This window comes from Myotis lucifugus, unplaced genomic scaffold, assembly GCF_000147115.1.
Source record: "Myotis lucifugus unplaced genomic scaffold, Myoluc2.0 scaffold_105, whole genome shotgun sequence".
Lineage (NCBI taxonomy): Eukaryota > Metazoa > Chordata > Mammalia > Chiroptera > Vespertilionidae > Myotis > Myotis lucifugus.
In genome coordinates, this window is record NW_005871153.1 from 1431169 (window position 1) to 1450003 (window position 18835).

General features: G+C 43.7%; 1 protein-coding gene, 1 non-coding gene and 1 pseudogene across 2 annotated transcripts in view; 2 read left to right on the top strand and 1 right to left on the bottom strand.

Moving 5' to 3' along the window:
* SNX4 (sorting nexin 4) overlaps positions 1–3757 on the top strand; it is a 76299-nt gene extending 72542 nt beyond the window's left edge. The window contains 1 exon segment of the mRNA XM_014459269.2: positions 2586–3757. Coding sequence (XP_014314755.1) covers positions 2586–2633 — 48 coding nt within the window. The 3' untranslated portion in view covers positions 2634–3757.
* A 3196-nt stretch (positions 3758–6953) lies between these two features.
* On the top strand, positions 6954–8293 carry LOC102440296 (annotated as a pseudogene).
* A 161-nt stretch (positions 8294–8454) lies between these two features.
* Positions 8455–8557, bottom strand: LOC111826844. Its single transcript, XR_002830276.1, has one exon. It is a non-coding gene; the product is annotated as a U6 spliceosomal RNA (small nuclear RNA).
* Positions 8558–18835: the final 10278 nt, after the last annotated feature.

An 18835-nucleotide genomic window follows, 5' to 3' on the forward strand; every position in this document is an offset into this window, starting at 1 on the left:
ATTTTGGGATTTGGGGACCCCCCCCCTTTCTAGACAGACCCGGGGTGTTTGGGAGGTTTGCATCCCACCTCTCATCCACCTCGGGGTTGGGCTAATTGGGGAGTTGGGGCCCCCACCCCCTTTCAAAATCCAGGGACGGGTAAAAGGAGATGGTGGCGGCCCCCCCCCTTTTCACGCCCAAAGTAGGCCCATTCAGGGGGGTTGGGGCCCCTCCCCCTCTCATTCAATGAGAAGGCCAATTGCAGGTGGTTGGGGCCACTGCCCCCCCCCCCCTTCACGCACAGAGCAGGGCCCATCAGGGGTTTGGGGAGCTCCCCCCTGTCATTCACAGAGTAGGCCCGATAGGGGAGTTAGGGCACCGCCCCCTGTCACACCAACAGCAGGGCGGATCAGGGGGTTGGGGCGCCACTGCCCTGTCACACACACAGCAGGGCGGATCAGGGGGTTGGGGCACCGCCACTGTCACACTCAGGGCAGGGCCGATGGGGGAGGTTTATGGCTCTACCCCATCACACACAGAGCAGGGCCCGTGGGGGGGGGGGCGGTTGGGGCGCCACCCCCTGTCACACACAGAGCAGGGCCGATCAGGGGGTTGGGATGCCACACCCTGTCACACACAGAGCCGCAGGGCGATCAGGGGGTTTGGGTGCTGCACCCTGTCATGCTGATCTGGTGCCAGGAGGCCTCGCGGCTCCGCTGATCCCGGTGCTGGGAGGCATATTACCCTTTTACTATATAGGATAGAGGCCTGGGGGCCGGCTGGTTTTCCCTGAAGGGTGTCCTGGATCAGGGTGGTGGGGGTCCCCACTGGGGTGCCTGGCCAGCCTGGATGAGGGGATGATGGCTGTTTGCAGCTGGTCACACACCCTTCAGGGTGGGGGTCCCCACTGGGGTGCCTGGCCAGTCTGGGTGAGGGGCTGAGGGCTGCTTTCAGGCTGGCGGTTTTGACTGAAGCTCCCAACCGCTCCTTTTTTTCTTTTCTTTTTTTCTTCTGGGCCAGCTTTAGCTCTGGCTCTAGCTCTGAGGCTTCCGCTGGTTTGTTTGCCGTTCTATAATCGAAACAATGTATAACTTCAGCTCTGAGATCCCAGCCGGCTATATTTGTTAGAATGTTTCAAACTGCCAGCTCAGAGGCCGGCAAGTCAGGCAGGGAACGTTGGAGTCCTCCTTCACTGAAGCAAGCAAGCCTCATGTTCGCTTCCAGCTGCCTGGCTGCCGGCCGCCATCTTGGCTGACAGTTAATAATTTGCATAAGGATACGCTGATTAGCCAATGGGAAGGGTAGCGGTCGTACGCCAATTACCATTTTTCTCTTTTATTAGTGTAGATAGATGAGAGGCCCGGTGCATGAAAATTCATGCACTGGGGGGGTCCCTCAGCCCAGCCTGCCCCCTCTCACAGTCCGAGAGTCCTCAGGGGATGTCCTACTGATGGCTTCGGTCTGCTCCCCGGGGGGAGCGGGCCTAAGCTGCAGTCTGGCCTCCCTCTGCGGGAGGCCACCGGGCTGATCAGGGGAAGGTGCCGCCCCCATCACCCCGCTGCTGCTGCCACTGCCACTGCTGGCCACCACAGCTGCTGGCCCTCAGCCCTCGCAGCACCACGGTGTTTTCATCAACATGGATTCCAGTCCCTTCACCACAAAAAATGACAACTTACTTTAGGCATTTTCAAGATGTCTTTCATAGGATGTGACATTTCTTTCTTTCTTTTTTATCCTCCCTTAGAATATTTTCCCATTGATTTTTAGAGAGCATGGAAGAGAGAGGGAAAGACAAAGAGAAACATCAATGTGAGAGGGACACATGGATTGTTTGCCTCCTGCATGAGCCCTGACGTGGGCCTGCGGTGCAGCAGCCGCAGGGTCTGCTGATCAGGCCCTGCCTCTCTCTCTGGCCCTTGCAGCAGCCGTGGCGGCTGCTGATCAGGCCCTCCCTGGCACAGGTGCGCGGAGGCCCCTGCCGCAGCCCTGTCCCCGATGTTGCAAGTCCCCGCCCACCTGCACCTGCTGTGCACGCAGCCTGCTGATTGGTCGTTATTGTGACGGCGTCGCGGACAATTTGCACATTCCTCTATTATTAGTACAGATTAGCTTTGTACTTAGTAGCTTGCCAGAACCATTGAGAGGGATTCAATAATTTAGTACATAATTGGTTTCTATCAAAACATCAGTTAATAGAGTAATAATTTAATAATTCATTAATTTATATTTAATTGTTAGACTAATAAGATGTTAGTCTTTTTTTAAATATTATATAGAAAAACTGAATGAAAACGTGTTTGGTTTATAAATAGAAATGATAAGGATATGTGATGAGTAAATGAGTTTATGTTTTGAACCTTAAAAACTCAGTTTTGAAAAAGAAGTTGTAGGAGTTCTGTCTGCATTTTGAAGAGAGGCTCATACAAATTATTTTCCTACTTTTTTAGACATTCACTTATATTAGCTATTACCAGAAAGTGTCATAGTTGCTGGACTTGTTAATTATTCCAAAAAGAAAACATAGCATACCAGGAAGCCAAATATGTGGGCTTTCAGGATCCTTTCAAATTCACAGTTTAAAGTTGTTTTTATGTTTGCTTCGAAGGGAATTCAAGTTTGGACCAATGCTAAGGAATGCTTTAGCAAGATGTAATCCTGTGAAATGAATTTCTCTTCAATCAAAGTGCCCCAAAACAGAAGCACAAGTAAATAAATAATAATTTAAGTTGCTACCCAGTCTACACAAAAATATATGTTGACTAAATTCAGCTGTCTTTAATTTGATTGTAGTTGTATTTATATAGCACAAAAGGATGTATTTTAATGAAGATTAAATATTATAATTTGAGGTTTTGGGGACTGGTGCTGATTCCAAAAAGTTAATTTGATAAAATATACCAACAGATTGTCAGGCTTCTGAACCAATGACTGAGTGTCACGATGTTGGGTAATTTCTAGATGTTCATTTTAATTCCAGCTATTTTAGATCTGTTTATGTAGAGAGTTTTTCCCTAAGATTGAATTCCTATCTTTACTTGGTAAGACTCACTGATTTGTTGTAGGGGGTTATTTTTTCTTGCCTTATAGTTGAGCTGTTTGGTTTGACAAAGCTCAGCAGAAACTTAGTGTGCAATCTAAGATTTTCTCTCACATTCATTGATGCCCCCTATAACATTTGCATACACTAGAAAATGCCTTTAATTTGTGTTTTACCAGAATTTTGATACTGGTCAGAAATTTTATACTGCCAACAAAGAAGACTGAACTTCTCAGATATATAACGGAATACGTTGTTATGATCTAGGAACTGCTATAATAGAATTGTGTATGTTACATAAAAGCATTAAATTCTTCTCAAATAATTCCTAACCTCAGTGATGAGCCTAAATTTACTCTGCTTGGCTCTCTACACATGGCATTTCAGGGTACAAGATGTATGTAGCATTTCAATGTATGAGATATATGTAGTGCACATATGTGTTCGTATCTTCATTATTAGCATCCTTCTTTCCTATTGCTTGGCTGTAATTTTTGTAAAGGTAAATTATATTGTTTTTTGATGTGTTTTTGTGGTATATGTTCAGAAGCCAAGCACCCTCAGTTTGCTAGCTTTGCAGAATCTTTGATGTCTCATTAGTAATTATGTAAAAAAAAAAAATTCCCCCGGTACTGTTCAACATTTGACTTTTTTACGTGTTCAAAATGTTGCTGGATTTTTGTGCTGTTTGCCAAACTTATACAATAAATAAATGAAGTATTGTGCTGATTTTCATACGATTTCTATTGTTTTAATAAAGTGATCTATATATATTAGTAGCTGATGCCCTGTGAAAAAATAATACATGCCATATTATGTTTTGAAGTGTTTAATTATATAAATTTGTCTTATGGCAAAACGTTGGGTTTTAAAAAATATATATTGAAATGAGATGATTTTTTAAATTTTACTTATTTTTTAAAGAGAAAATTGTTAGAAGCAAAAGTTATCTTTCATTCCATTGAATTATATCATCTCTTGACTCATGAACTTAAGTAGCTTTCCATTTGACATTTAAAAATCAAAAGCCTCCCCACTCCCCACAACCCCCTCCCCCGCCCCCCAACTAACCTGGTGCTAATGTAAAATGTATTCAATTGTTTCCTACTAGCTGACTTAATTGGTTTCTTTTTGGTGTTGTTGATAATCTTCATTCAAAGATATTTTTTTCCATTGATTTTTTTTTTAAAGGGAAGCAGGGAGGGAGGGGGAGAGAGAGAGAGAGGAAAGAGAAGAGAGAGAGAGAGAGAGAAACATCTATGTGGGAGACACATTGATTGGTTGCCTCTGGAATGTGCCCAGACCACAACCAGCTGGGATCAACCTGTATGTGCCCTTCACCAGGTATGTGCCCTTCACCAGGAATTGAGACCCTTTGGTGCATGGGCTGACGCTCCAACCACAGAGCCACACCTGCCAGGGCTAGCTGACTTAATTTGATAATGCCATTGTTACTTATGATTTCAAAGATGAATTAGGAAAAATATTTTATTATGCTCTCTAAAATATACAGACATTCATTTGGTTGTATGTATATTTAACTAGGTATATCTTGACTTGGATTGATTTTGAAAAATTCATATCACAATCATTCCTTTTTAAAAAAACTCTCTTAAAGGAGTTTTATAAAATATACCAACAGATTGTGTTCGTTGGTATCATGATGGACATGATTTTTGGTACTATCCACAATAAGGATAAAGAAAATAAAATACATATGCAGTAACACTTTTGGTATTTAAAAATTAGGACTCAAAATGAATTATGAAAAGGGGGTGGAGTGTTAGATTTCCAAAGGTAAATATAAAAAGATAGTGTAAGCAGTAACTAAAGAAAAATTATTCATTACATTAATTGAAATACTTAGTAACAAGAAGATTCCATCTTGACAGTGTATGCAGTCAAAGCATTAAAATTAACTGAAGTCATACTTTTATTTGCATCCAGAAACTTGAGTATGGATGAATGAGTCACTTGTAATTATAACATAGTATCCAAAACAGGAACTGAGGATTTTTAAAATCTAAGCATCCTTAGAATAAACACACACCCAGCTTGGGATGGAATGAAAAATCCAAGAGTTATGTAACAGCAATGTTAGACTTTCAACATCCTTATCATCACTCTAGATTTATATGCATACTTTCCTTCTGGGTAAACTTTACTGATTCTCCTAAAAAATGTTCACTAAAAAAGATTTAGGAATTTCTTTAAAGTTTGAATAACCATAGAAATTCTATATAATAAAAGCTTAATACGCCACTTGATCAGACTGTCGCTATGACATGCACTGATCACCAGGGGGCAGACACTCAATGCAGGAGCTGCCCCCAGCCTGTAGGCCCTAGGCCAGCCAAGGTAGGTGCCAGCCGGGGCTCCCCGATATATTTATATATTTGAAAGGAAAAAGAAGCAAGGGAAATATAAACAAATTAAATCCAAAGTAAGTAGAAGAAAGGAAATATTAAAAGAGCAAAAATCAGAGTTAACACATTGCGGATGGATCACGAGAATTTTCGCTTCATATTACACAGTGTTTTACAAAGTATACTTTAAAAAGATATTAGCTTGTAAGAACATGTAATAAATAACTTCAAAATGCAATGGGTGTTTAATTTTAAAGGGTGCCTTTAACATTTATGTAAAACTAGAGGTCCGGTGCACAAAAATTTATGCACTTGGGGAGGTCCCTCAGCCCAGCCTATGCCCTCTTGCAGTGTGGGTCCCCTCGGAGGATGTCCACCTTCTGGCTTAGGCCCGCTCTCTGGGGGATCGGGCCCAAGCTGGCAGTCAGACATCTCCCTGGCAGCCTGGCAGCCCTTGGGGGATGTCCACTTACCAGCAGGGAGCAGACCTAAGCTGCAGTCGAACATCCTTAGTGCTGCTGAGGAGGCGGGAGAGGCTCCCGCCACCACTGCTGTGCTGGCAGCCATCAGCCTGGCTTGTGGCTGAGCAGAGCTCCCCCTGTGGGAGCACACTGACCACCAGGGGGCAGCTCCTGCATTGAGCGCCTGCCCCCTAGTGGTCAGTGTGTGTCATAGTGACCAGTCATTCCCAGTCGTTCTGCTGTTAGGGTCAATTTGCATATTGCCCTTTTATTATATAGGATGTTTTTTTGTACTCATTCAAAAGAAACTTATCTGGCCACTAGGTAAAGCTAGCAATAAAACTACTGGTCCACCATGTGTTAACAAAGCCAAAAGTTGGTTCTTTGAGAAGATTAAGTCAAACTTCTAGCAAAACTGGATGAAAAGAGAAAACACAAATTATCCCTATCAGAAATGAAATGGGGGATGTTGTTATAGATCTTACAGACATTAAAAGGATAATATGGAATATTATGGACGACTTTAAACCAATAAATTACATGAAGTCAATGAATTCCTTGAAAAATATAGCCTACTAAAACTGATATAGATGAAATAGAAAATCTGAATAGCTTTATATCAAAGAAATGTATTATCAAAAATCTTTCTACAAAAGAAAACTCTAAGGTTCAGATGGCTTCATCGGTGAGTTCTAACATAGATTTAAGGAAGAAAAAGCTTTAATTCTACACAGACTTTTAGAAAACGGAAAAGGGAATACTTCTCAATCTTTTTTTACAATTGAGGTAACATTGGTTTATAACATATAAGTTTCAAGTGTACAATATTATACATGATATCTATACTATAGCATGCTCACCATCAAAAGTATCATGTCGCCCTAACTGGTTTGGCTCAGTGGATAGAGCGTCGGCCTGTGGACTGAAGGGTCCCAGGTTTGATTCCGGTCAAGGGCATGCACCTTAGTTGCGGGCACATTCCCAGTGGGGGGTGTGCAGGAGGCAGCTGATCAATGTTTCTAACTCTATTCCTCTCTTCCTCTCTGTAAAAAATCAATAAAATAAGTTTTAAAAAAAAAGGTATCATGTCGGCTGCCGCTATTTGAGGCCCAGCGGCTGCTCCGCTTCCTGCTGCTGCTCCGTTCCCCAGGCGCCGACACTCCAGTCCGAGAACCCCCGGGAGGCCGACTCGCCATCATGGATACTCTGTCCGAAGCAAATGACACTTTTTGAAAAAAACCTTTTGAAAAAGCTGGGTGAAGACAAATCAAAAAACATGTTTTTCTCGCCCTTCAGCATCTCCTCTGCCCTGGCCATGGGGGCAGGTGGAGACACTGTGGCCCAGATAGTCCAGGCACTTTATTTCAGTAAAAGTGGTGGCGGAAGTGAAGATGTCCACCAGGGCTTCCAGACGCTCCTCGCCGAGGTTAACAGGGCTGGCACGCAGTACTTGCTTAGAACTGCCAACAGGCTCTTCGGAGAAAAGTCCTTTGATTTCAACTTATCTTTCAAAGATTCCTGCCTCAAATTCTACCAAGCAGAGATGGAAGAGCTTGACTTCTTCAAAGCTGCAGAGGAGGCTAGAAAACATATCAACACCTGGGTAGCTAACAAGACAGAAGGTAAAATTACAGAGTTGCTGCCTCCAAATTCAGTTAATCAAAGTACTCCTCTGGTTCTTGTGAATGCCATCTACTTCAAAGGAAACTGGGACAGCCAGTTTAGCAAGCACCAAACCCAGGAGAGACCATTTAAAGTTAGCAAGAATGAGCAGAAACCTGTGCAAATGATGTTTAAAAAATCTACCTTTTATATGACCTATGTCGGAGAAATATTCACCAAAATTCTGGTGCTGCTGTACGTCGGCAAAGAGCTAAACATGATCATCATGCTTCCCGATGAACATGTCGACCTGGAAACGGTGGAAAAGCAGCTCACCTATGAGAAATTCATAGAATGGACCAGGCCAGATATGATGGATGAAGAAGAGGTGGAAGTGTTCCTCCCTATATTTCAACTGAGGAGAATTACGACATGAAGGATGTCCTTTACTCTATGGGCATGACCGATGCCTTTGAGCAGGACAAGGCAGACTTCTCTGGAATGTCGTCAGGGAGAGACCTGTGTCTGTCCAAGGTCATTCACAAGTCCTTTGTGGAGGTCAACGAGGAAGGCACAGAGGCTGCGGCCGCCACCGCCGGCATCATCCTCCTTCGATGTGCGAGAATCACGCCCAGGTTCTGTGCTGACCACCCCTTTCTTTTCTTTATTCACCACAGCAAAACCAATGGTATTCTGTTCTGTGGCCGATTCTCCTCCCCTTAGGAAAATGGTTGACACTGCCTGTAGCCCTTCTCCTGTCTCCCGCTGACCCACTTTCCTCTGGCACTTCACAGTGTGCCTGAACCCAACAATAAAGGGCCTGGTTTTGAAGTAAAAAAAAAAAAAATGTATCATGTCCATCCGTTACCATACAGTTGGCTCCCTTTACCCATTTCCTCTTCTCTGGTAACCACCAATCAGTTATCCATATCTATGAGGGTTTTTTTGTTTTTTGTTTGTTTCTTTTTTTAATAGTCCACATATGATTTTTGTCCTTTTTTTTTTCTTTTAAATATGAAACACTTCACGAATTTGCGTGTCATCCTTGCACAGGGCCATGCCAATCTCTGTATCGTCCCAGTTTTAGTGTATGTGCTGCCGAAGCGAGTGCTAATTTTTGTCCTTTTACATCTAACTTATTTCACTTAGCATAACACCTGTTGCAAATGGCAGTGTTTCATCTTTTTTTAAAAATTATTATTTTTTAATCTTTATTATTGAGAGTATTCTAGATGTCCCCTATTTTTTTTCCCCCTCCACCTGGCTCCCACCCTGCCCCAGGCCTTCACCACCCTTTTATCTGTGTCCATAGGTAATGCATATATACATATAAGATCTTTGGTTAATCTCTTCCTGACCCCTTCCTGCCCCCCTTCCCTCTGAGATTCGTCAGTCTATTCCATGTTTCCATGCCTCTAATTCTAATTTATTCAGTTTATTTTGTTCATTAGATTTCTTCATTTATTTTGATTTTTAGATTCAATTGTTGATAGGATATGTGTTGCCATTTTATTGTTCATATTTTTCATCCTACTCCTTCTCTTTCTCCTCCTCTCCGCCCTCCTCCTCCTCCTTTTCCTATTCCTTCTACTCCTTCTCTCCCTTCTCCTCCTCCTCCTTTTCCTTCCTCTTCCTCCTCCTCTTCCCTGTCATCCTCCTCCTCCTCCTTCTTTTCCTTCTTCTTTCTTCCTCTTTTTAAAGAATACCCTTAAACATTTCATGTAATACTGGTTTTGTGGTGATGAACTCCTTTAGCTTTTTCTTGTCTGTGAAGCTCTTTATCTGACCTTCAATTCTAAAAGATAGCTTTGCTAAGTAGACTAATCTTGGTTTTGTAGGTCCTTGGTATTCATCACTTTGAATATTTCTTGCCACTCCCTTCTGGCCTACGAAGTTTCTGTTGAGAAGTCAGCTGACAGTCAGATGGGCGCACCCTTGTAGGTAGCTAACTGCTTTTCTCTTGCTGCTTTTAAGATTCTCTCTATCTTTAACCTTTGGCATTTTCATTATGATGTGTCTTGGTGTGGGCCTCTTTGGGTTCCTCTTGTTTGGGTCTCTCTGGGCTTCCTGGACTTATAAGTCTATTTCTTTCACTGGTAGGGGAAGTTTTCTGTCATTATTTCTCAAATAGGTTTTTAATATCTTGCTCTCTCTCTTCTTCTGGCACCCCCATAGTGAGAATGTTGGTACGCTTGAAGTTGTCCCAGAGCTCCTTACACTATCTTCAGATTTTTGGATTCCATTTTCTTTTTGCTCTTCTAATTGGGTGTTTTTTGCTTTCTTATATTCCAAATTGCTGATTTCATTCTCGGCATCCTCTACTCTACAAAAGAATCCCTGTAAACTATTCTTTATTTCAGTTAGTGTATGCTTAATTTCTGACTGGTCCTTTTTCATGCCTTTGACATTCTCATTAAGATCCTTGAAATTTTCATGAAGATCCTTGAGTACCCTGATAACCATGGTTTTGAACTCTGTATCCAGTAGTTTGCTTGCTTCCATTTCTTTCATTTGTGACATGTTTCTTTGTCTCTGCATTTTGGCTGCTTCCCTGTGTTTGTTTCTATATATTAGGTAGAGAGGCTATGTCTCCTGGAATTGATAGAGATGCCTTGTGTAGTAGGTATCTTGTTGGGCCCAGTGGCCAAGCCTCTCCAGTCACCTGAACTGCGCACTCTAGGTGCACGCCTGTGTGGGCTGTGTGCACAGTCTTGTATTTGAGCCCTGATTGTTATTGGCAGCACTGGGAGGACTTGACCTTTAGGCCAACTGGCTGTGAGAACCAGCTGAGACTACAGTAGAAGAACTGCTGTGCAGGAGACACCGCTATGGAGCAGGACTTGCTTTGTTGCTCACTGAGTCTGAGTCTGCCCCTTGAGTGTGTCACTTGTAGATGTGTAGAGTTGTAATCTGGTGTGGTCTGAAGCTATCCCCTGGGTGCACTGGCTCTGGGGCCTCCCGGGAGGTGCAAACTCAACCACTGCCTGGAACCACCCAGCAGGAGCTACAGAGTGATCTGAAGATGGCTGTTACTTATGTTGGGTGTGGAAGTTCCCAGGAGAGGCCAAGCTGTGAAGCAAGGCAGGCTGGTGCTAGTGCCAGTCTTGGGCCTCTTATTGATAGGTATGGGGTATGCTGATGCCAGCTGATGCTTGTTTGAGAGATTTTAGAAAAGTCTGAAGCCTGAGCTAGGACAGGCCATTCATATCTGCAAACAGCTGGATAGAGCTGCAAATTGGGTGGGGTGGGGTCTCAGGGAATCACCAGGGTGGAGGAACAGTGTGGGCCACACTGATAGAAACTCAGATATGGCTGCCGGTCAGCTCTGCAACAGTGGAGGTCCCAGCACAGGAACAATGACCCCTGTGAACACTTCCATCTCGGAGAAAGCTGCCCCTGAGTTCCTGCCCTGATGCCAGACAATCCAGTTCCTCCCTGTATGTCCCTGGATTCCCCCAAAGTTGCCACCCAGCGCTGGAGCTCAGAGGAAGGGGAACCATGTAAGAACTGCCTAGACTCCAGCCACCTCCATGTCACTCAGCCATAATCCCTGCTGGATTTTACAGCCTGAAGTTACAGGGGCTTCTCTTCCCAGCTCTGGAACCCTGAGCTGGGGGTCTGGGACCCCTTGCTTCTCACAGGAGGCCTCTGTAGCCGAGATATCCCTTGGATTGAAAAAAATAAACAAACACCACATGTGGGTGTTGGGCCATCCCATTCTATGCCTCCACCCCACCTACCAGTCTCGATGTACTTTCTTTACTTCTCTAGTTGTAGGACTTCCATTCAACCAGATTTCAGGCAGTTCTAAATGATGGTTGTTCTGCATTTTAGTTGTAATTTTGATGTGGTTGTGGAAGGTGGTGAGCATGTGCCCTGATGGGGAATCAAACCAGCAACCTCTTGGTGCATGGGACGACGCTCAACCAATGATGCCACACCAGCTAGGGCTCATCTTTTTTATTTAACTTATTTTTTTATAACAAAGTAGTAGTACCATTTTTATTTTTATTTTTTATGAGAACAGTGTTACTAAAATACCAAAATGCGCCAAAGACATTCTAAGAAAAGAAAATAAGATATCAATATACATTATTAACATAGATGCAAAAATTATTAACCTATTAGCTAATTGAATCCAGCATATATAAAGAGCGTAAAAATAATATGACCATGTTATTTATCTCAGAATGCAGGTGGGTTTAACATTAAAAGTTAATTACTACAATCCACCATATTAACAGAATAAAGGAAGTATGGGAGCATAGATACAAAATTAGGAAGTCATGGGATACAGAAAATAGGAGATCCAACATAGGAGAGAGATGAAAGTTATGCCCAAGATAAGGAGAGAAGGAGTCCCAGGAAGATTCTTTCCAGAGTGGAGCCACAGATGGAGGGCTCCAGGAGCACGATTCCATGGGGAAAAGTTAGAATTGTGGGCTTATGTATAGGTTTGTCAAATGTGGAATGATATATTTGGAGGCCATTGGAGTGGGTTGTTTAGCCAATGATAGAAAGAAAACTATCATCACACTATCATAAGCAATAAAAACTCAAGATTATTATAATATTCAGGAGAAAAGGAAATGCTTTTCAAGAAGAGAATCATAATCAGAGCATAATACATGGCTTTGCAGTTAAAAATGTTTACAGAATTGCCTTGACCAGGTAGCTGAGTTGGTTAGAGCATCATCCTGATCCACCTAGGTTCTGGGTTTGATCCCCAGTCAGGGCACATACAAAAATCAATCAATGAATGCATAGATAAGTGAAACAAATCTCTCTCTCTCTCTCTCTCTCTCTCTCTCTCTCTAAATCTTAAAGAATATTTACATAATTATAATGGAAACATGACAATCATGGTGCTTATCCAAACATGGTGCTAACAACTCTAGTGGTTGGTTTGGGAGGGAGGTTAAGAGAGCCAAATACTCATCTTGTATGTCTTGATAAGTCAAGACAAAGTACTAGAAACATTGCTTAGAAAGGTAAATGTAAAAAGAAACAGCAAAAAGGACAAAGGGACTGAAGAATGTGGAATAGGTAGAAGAGGAGCAAGAGCTGCTATTTATATTAAACCTTTAAGTACTATTTAAATTATATCATAGACAACTGATAAAAAGTAAAAAATAATTTAAAAGTAATTTAATTTTAAAGTTTTAGTAGCTGATTTTATGTTTTGTTTTTAATATGTTTTTATTGATTTTAGAGAGAGAGGAAGGGAGAGATAGAAACATCGATGAGAGAGAGAGACATGGATTGGCTGCTTCCTGCACGCCCCCGACTGTGGATCAAGCCAGCAACCGGGGCATGGGCCCTGACCAGGAATGGAACTGGTGACCTCTTGGTTCCTGGGTTGATGCTCAACCACTGAGCACCACTGGACGGGCTAAAAGTAATCGACTTTAAAACATGTCCCTGTAGAGAAAGCAAATAATACAAATAGAACAGTATGTATATCATGAGCCAGTTTCATTTTTTATATAAAGAGGATTTATGTTTTCATATGTCTTTGTGTGTCTATGCTTGGGAAATGATTAAGGTATAGATAGGCAGTTGGTTGGAATAGCAGCCTCTTTTTACTTTATTTCAGTACTGTTGAAATTTTGTACCATTATATATTAGTCATGTAATAAAAGTCTAATTTTTTGAAGTATAGCTAAGAACCCAGCCTGAGTAGCTCAGTTAGTTGAGTGTCGTCCTGTGTGCCAAAAGGTTGCTGGTTCAATTCCTCATCAGGGTACATACCTGGGTTGCGGGTTCAGTCCTCAGTCAGGGCACATACAGCAGGCAGCTGATCAATGTTTCTCTCATCTCTCTCTCTCTCTCTCTCTCTCTCTCTCTCTCTCTCTCTCTCTGTCCTTGGTGGAGGATTAAAAAAAATGTAGATAAGAAATAATTACCCAAAGAAAAGAACATACTCTATCAAAAGAACACCCCCATACTTGAGGTGGCAAGAATATTTGTAAAAAGATATCACTATAACCAAACTGCTTTGCAACCAAAAAAAAAAAAAAAAATTACAGAAATTGCTACCTCAGACAATATGACCCAATAGGAACTTTGTCAAAGTTGGCCTGTGTCCTGGACAGTGCGATGAACACACTGGAAATGAATATGGATGCGGGTGATAAAAGTGACAAAGCACACCTCTCTGAAAAAGTGGCACCCAAGGGAATTAAAGTAAGAAGATTAAAACAGATATCAGGAATTAGGTTGTCAGCAAGATGTGACTGCAGCCTACTGGAATGAAGGGCAGTGTCCACCTCTGTCCCTTCTACTTATTAGCCGATACTTTCATAAAATTATGTGTCTACTAACCACAGTGAAGTTCACTGTCCGTGTGTTAGAAGTGCTGCTTGGTAAGCATGTGGTGCACCTTATATGACAGGATGGAGAAAGGACAGATAATGCGAGGCAACAATGAGTTCAAAATGTGTGCAATAAAAAGGTAAAAATGACCTCTTTCTCCTAATCCTATATAATAAAAGGCTATTATGCAAATTGTCCCCTGGACTAGGAGCTTGACCAGGGGGTGGGGCCGGCCGGCCAACTACCCTCGGCCCCTCTCCCTGGCTGGCTCCACCCCATCAGCCAATTGGGGTGGGGCCAGTGGGACCCCACCTGTGCACGAATTTGTGCACCAGGCCTCTAGTCCTATATAATAAAAGGGTAACATGCAAATCGACCAAACGACAGAACCACCGGTCATGGCATGCATTGACCACTAGGGGTCAGATGGTCAACGCAGGAACTGCCCCCTCGTGGTCAGTGCGCTCCCACAGGGGGAGCACCGCTCAGCCACAAGCTGGGCTCACGGCTGGCGAGCACAGAGGCCTTCCTCTGCAGCAGCACTAAGGATGTTTGTGGCTTAGGCTAAGGATGTCGGAGAGCCAGTTAAGCCACAGTTGGACATCCCCTGAGGGCTCCTGGACTGCAAAAGGGTGCCGGCCAGGCCGAGGGACTTGCGCCCTCCCCCCACCAGTGCATGAATGTCATGCACCAGGCCTCTAGTATTATAATAAGAGAAGAAAAAGGCAGAGAACAGTGTTAAACAATAAGCACATAAAGGCAAAGGAAACTCAGATTCCATTCCCCCATCCTCCCCAGCGAAGTAAAAGAGGTCAAATCAAAGACCCATAATAGTGTAAGCATAAGTGATTAAGGACATACCCAAGTCTCTTTAAGATTGTGAAATTCATATTTGACATTTCAATCGAACATTTAAAAATGTTAAAGTTAATATATGAAGATGATAAAAAATTCAAATAGTGCTAGAAGCCTATACATGGAAACGTGTGTCCTTCCTCTTTCTCGACCTCTCAGTCTCCCTGTTCTCCACAGAGGTAACCACTTTGTTAGTTCCCTGTGTAACCCTCCAGAAACAGTCTATCATGTCCATGTGTGTACACCCTCCACACACACGAATGGGAGCAGACAGTGCATACGCAGCATATCTTGAAAATTGCTCCAGTCAATACATATTCCTCTTTGATCATGTGCTATTCTATATAGGCCATAATTTATTAAACTAGCCTCATATTGGTGGAAATGAGAGTGGTTTCCAGTTTAGGGTTATTATAATGATGCAATGACTATCCTTGTCTTTATGCTCATAGGAGATTAAGATACATTTGGTGGGACTTTTAAAAAATAAAGTTTTATACCCTACATAGTATATTTCCAATAACGGTAAGTGAACTTCATGTTCTCCTGGTTGTAGTCCGAGTATGGGTTCATAAGAAAAGGTCTATCAGAGGTTGCCCTGTGAGGATTGCCCCCTGTCTTGGCACTGGTCAAGGTAACCAAGGGAAAGGGTGGTGTATTCTAGTGCATGCATGTCTAATTAATTCCCATGCTAGTTTTAAAGTAATTTGGCAATGACCTGGCATTTATAATTGCCTACATTTTACTCCCCAACCCTCAATGAGGTGAGCATAACTTTATTTTGTTTGTTCAAAGGGAAAAGCTATCAAAAGTACAGCAAGGTGACCAGCAATGTATTGAGGCTCCAACAGGACAGATTCTTAGGCAGGAAACTCAGGGCCTTCCCCAGGCTGAGGGGCAGGGTTGGAGCGCACGGAAAGCTGGTGTGGGCCAACCTGGACATTAGCACCTTTCCGTCCCTGCCCTGCTGCCTTGCCCTTTCTATCCTGCTCCTGTGCCTCCAATTTGGGAGGAGAGAGAGAGGGGGGAACGTGAGCGTTTCTCCAAAAGGACAGAAGTGTTGTGAGAGCAGGGTGATGCTGTGTAGTCAGCACCTGATGCCCAGACAGTCAGAATGAAGGGAGATTCCATCTGGAGGCATCAAGCAGATAATGCTTCCAGGAGTTGCTACATTGTAAGAGAATGGTGGAGAGGACTGAGCCAGTAGGTGTGTTTTCTGGTTAAGGGTGATAATAAGGCCCAAGGCATTTGTTCCCACGAACTCAATCCTGATCTTTCCTACTGAGTACAGTAAGTGTGAGAATGAATTTCCAGTGATGAAATTTATGATTTGTTAATGAGCATGATTTATTTTCATTGATACTAAGAGGATTCCAAATTTGAAAAAAAAATTGTGGGATTCTGATTCATGGAGTTCTGGGCGAGGCCTGGAAGTCTGCATTTTCCCAAAATGTTCCAGATGATTCCAATGAGCAACCAAGTTGAAGCACCTCATTCTAAGGACAGAGGCATTGTCCACTTTGGAGTATTTATGACACATCCCATGCCTTCCTTGCCTTCCAGACATGGTCGGAACAAATGGAGCGCATAAAAGTCGAAGCCCTTCCAATATGGTCCCAGGTCATGGATGTGATGAGTTCACTGTAGGACACATTGAGCTTGTGTGCATGAGAGCATCCAGGCCAAGGTGGCCAGGAGGGAGTTGGATGTACAGGTCTGAAGCCCTGGAGGAGTGTTGCTGAAGATGGGTCCCAGAGACAGTAGCAGACAGATGCAAAGTGAGCCCTGGGAATGAACACAGTCATGGAGGGGAGAAGGCCGAGTGAAAGCAGACCCAGGGATGAAGCTGTATATATGGGTCTGGGCATTAGCCATTGTAACCAATCTTTTTTCTATTTTGGTAAAAAATCAACTCCATTTTCATCCTAATCTACACATCCCTTGGCTTTTTGTTGCCATGACTACATTCCTCCCCTGTCTGCTCTTGTCCAGGCCCTGAGTGCCTAACTCTTTCAACCATCTCTCACATGCTTTCCAGACCCTACCCCCCCTGAGCTGATATTACCTGGAAGCCTCTGGTTCGAAGGATCCTTCTCAAAACTTAGTACCCAGAACTAAGTCTAAGTAAGCAGGGTACAGGAGGACTGCTCATTGCTGGTGCTGAGGCACCACTCAGTTCCCATCAGCAAGCTGCAGACCACCCCTGTGTGAACCAGGTGTCCTCCCTGTTTCCCCTACACCAGTGATGGCGAACCTATGACACACTTGTCAGAGGTGACACGCGAACTCATTTTTTGGTTGATTTTTCTTTGTTCAATGGCATTTAAATATATAAAATAAATATCAAAAATATAAGTCTTTGTTTTACTATGGTTGCAAATATCAAAAAACTTCTATATGTGACATGGCACCAGAGTTAAGTTAGGGTTTTTCAAAATGCTGACACGCCGAGCTCAAAAGGTTCGCCATCACTGCCCTACACCCTAGTAATGCTCAAGAACCAAAGCTACATTCTATCACGTAATTTTCTTTTCTTGATGATATATGTTTATAAATAAATGTATTTATTTATATTTGAAGAAGGATCACAATTTTCTCTATAGATCTATAGATAGAGATACATAGAGGATTGGCTTCTCAGTTGGACTTAGCATATCAAAGACGTTGGTCAAACCTGAGAGAAACACCAGTGTTACCCTGGTGTTGCTGTGTTCCTTAGGTGGGGATGACTGAGGAGCGCTGGCCTTGTTGTCTAAGTCCTGGCGGCAGCCCCTTGTGAGGCCTAATTGCTGGTCCACGACTCAGCAAAGGCTCCAGGATTCCCACCTCTGCTTCCTTCCACCTCCCAGCAGCTCTGGAAAGTCAATGGAAGGGACTATGTTCTCTGATAAGAACTTGTTCATTAACCCTTGAAATACACCTGGTTCTTTCAATGATAGGATCCCAGAGTCTTCAGCTGGAAATGAACTTAGAGATGATTTCCGCTCGTTTTAAGAATGAGAAAACAGGACCAGAGAGGGGAAGTGACTTGCTCACAGTCACAGTCAGTGAGTGCAGAGTCCCGACTTTCAGACAAGGTTCCTTCCTTTATGTATTCTCTTTCCATGCTTGTCTCCTGAGCTAATGGGCCTGTGTGGCTTCCCAAGCCTCTCTAGCTATCACATGTCATCTCCTGCTCAGTAGCCAGGAAAGAAAGGGGGATAAAACGAGTCCCCATATCAGGTCAGAGGGTACATTGAAAGTGGTTTTGGGGGAGGACACAGGAAAGCGATTGGCTGAAATGAAAGTTGGAGATAAACGCTGCATTTCAGCCATGCAGGGACTGTACTGCTGCAAACACTCTAGAGTTCACTCCTAAACATGAGCCTGTGTATGTGACACCTTGGCGCGGTGAGCAGGAAGCCAGTGATACCTGTGTTTTAACAGGTGGCCTGAGCCCCAGAGAACTACGCATAAGCTGGGTCACACAGCGTGGGCTGGACCAGGCCTGGGAGACCGGGATCCAACTTTGCTTGGCCCGGCCGGCAGGGAGGCCCCAAGGGCTCTTTAGGGGCATGGGTAGAGGGTTTCTTTAGTTGTTGGCAGAGCCTCGGGAGTCCTGTCACCTTCCCACATGAGCTCAACAAGCCTTCATGACATCTGAGCTCCGGTCGGCTCCTTTTCGGGCCCAGCTCATGTTCCTCTCTGGGGGACATGCCCCGGCCTGGAGGTAACTGAAGACCCCTGTCTCCCAGTAGAGATGGAAACTGAACCATAGCTTTTGGTGGAGGCCTTGGATAGTCATGACAGGGCCACTGCTTGGAAGCACTAAGAACTCAGAACTGTGGAGAGCAAGGGGTGCAAAATCTGGGGCTCTCTTTGCAGTTCCCTGACCTCAGTTGCATTTATTGGTCTCAGGGCCCTTGGACCTGCTGCTTCTGCCTGAGGGGGGCTCAGCCCCCAGCCCCATCTCCTTTATCTGGAGAACGATGCTCACAAACTCATCTCAGCCATAACCTCGTCTCAGCATCTCTGAGCTCTAAGTCAGTGGGCTCCTGGCTCCCCAAACTCCCTGTTCCTACCCTGTCTTAGAATTAGGACCAGGTACTGAAATTGCTGGTTTCTGTGTGCAGGGGGCTAAGTTTTATAAATGTCCCATGTGTGTTTGAAAGAACGTGTCTTCTTCAGCTATAGGTTGCAGTGTACCACACAGGCCCATTATATTAAGCTGCTAAGGCAG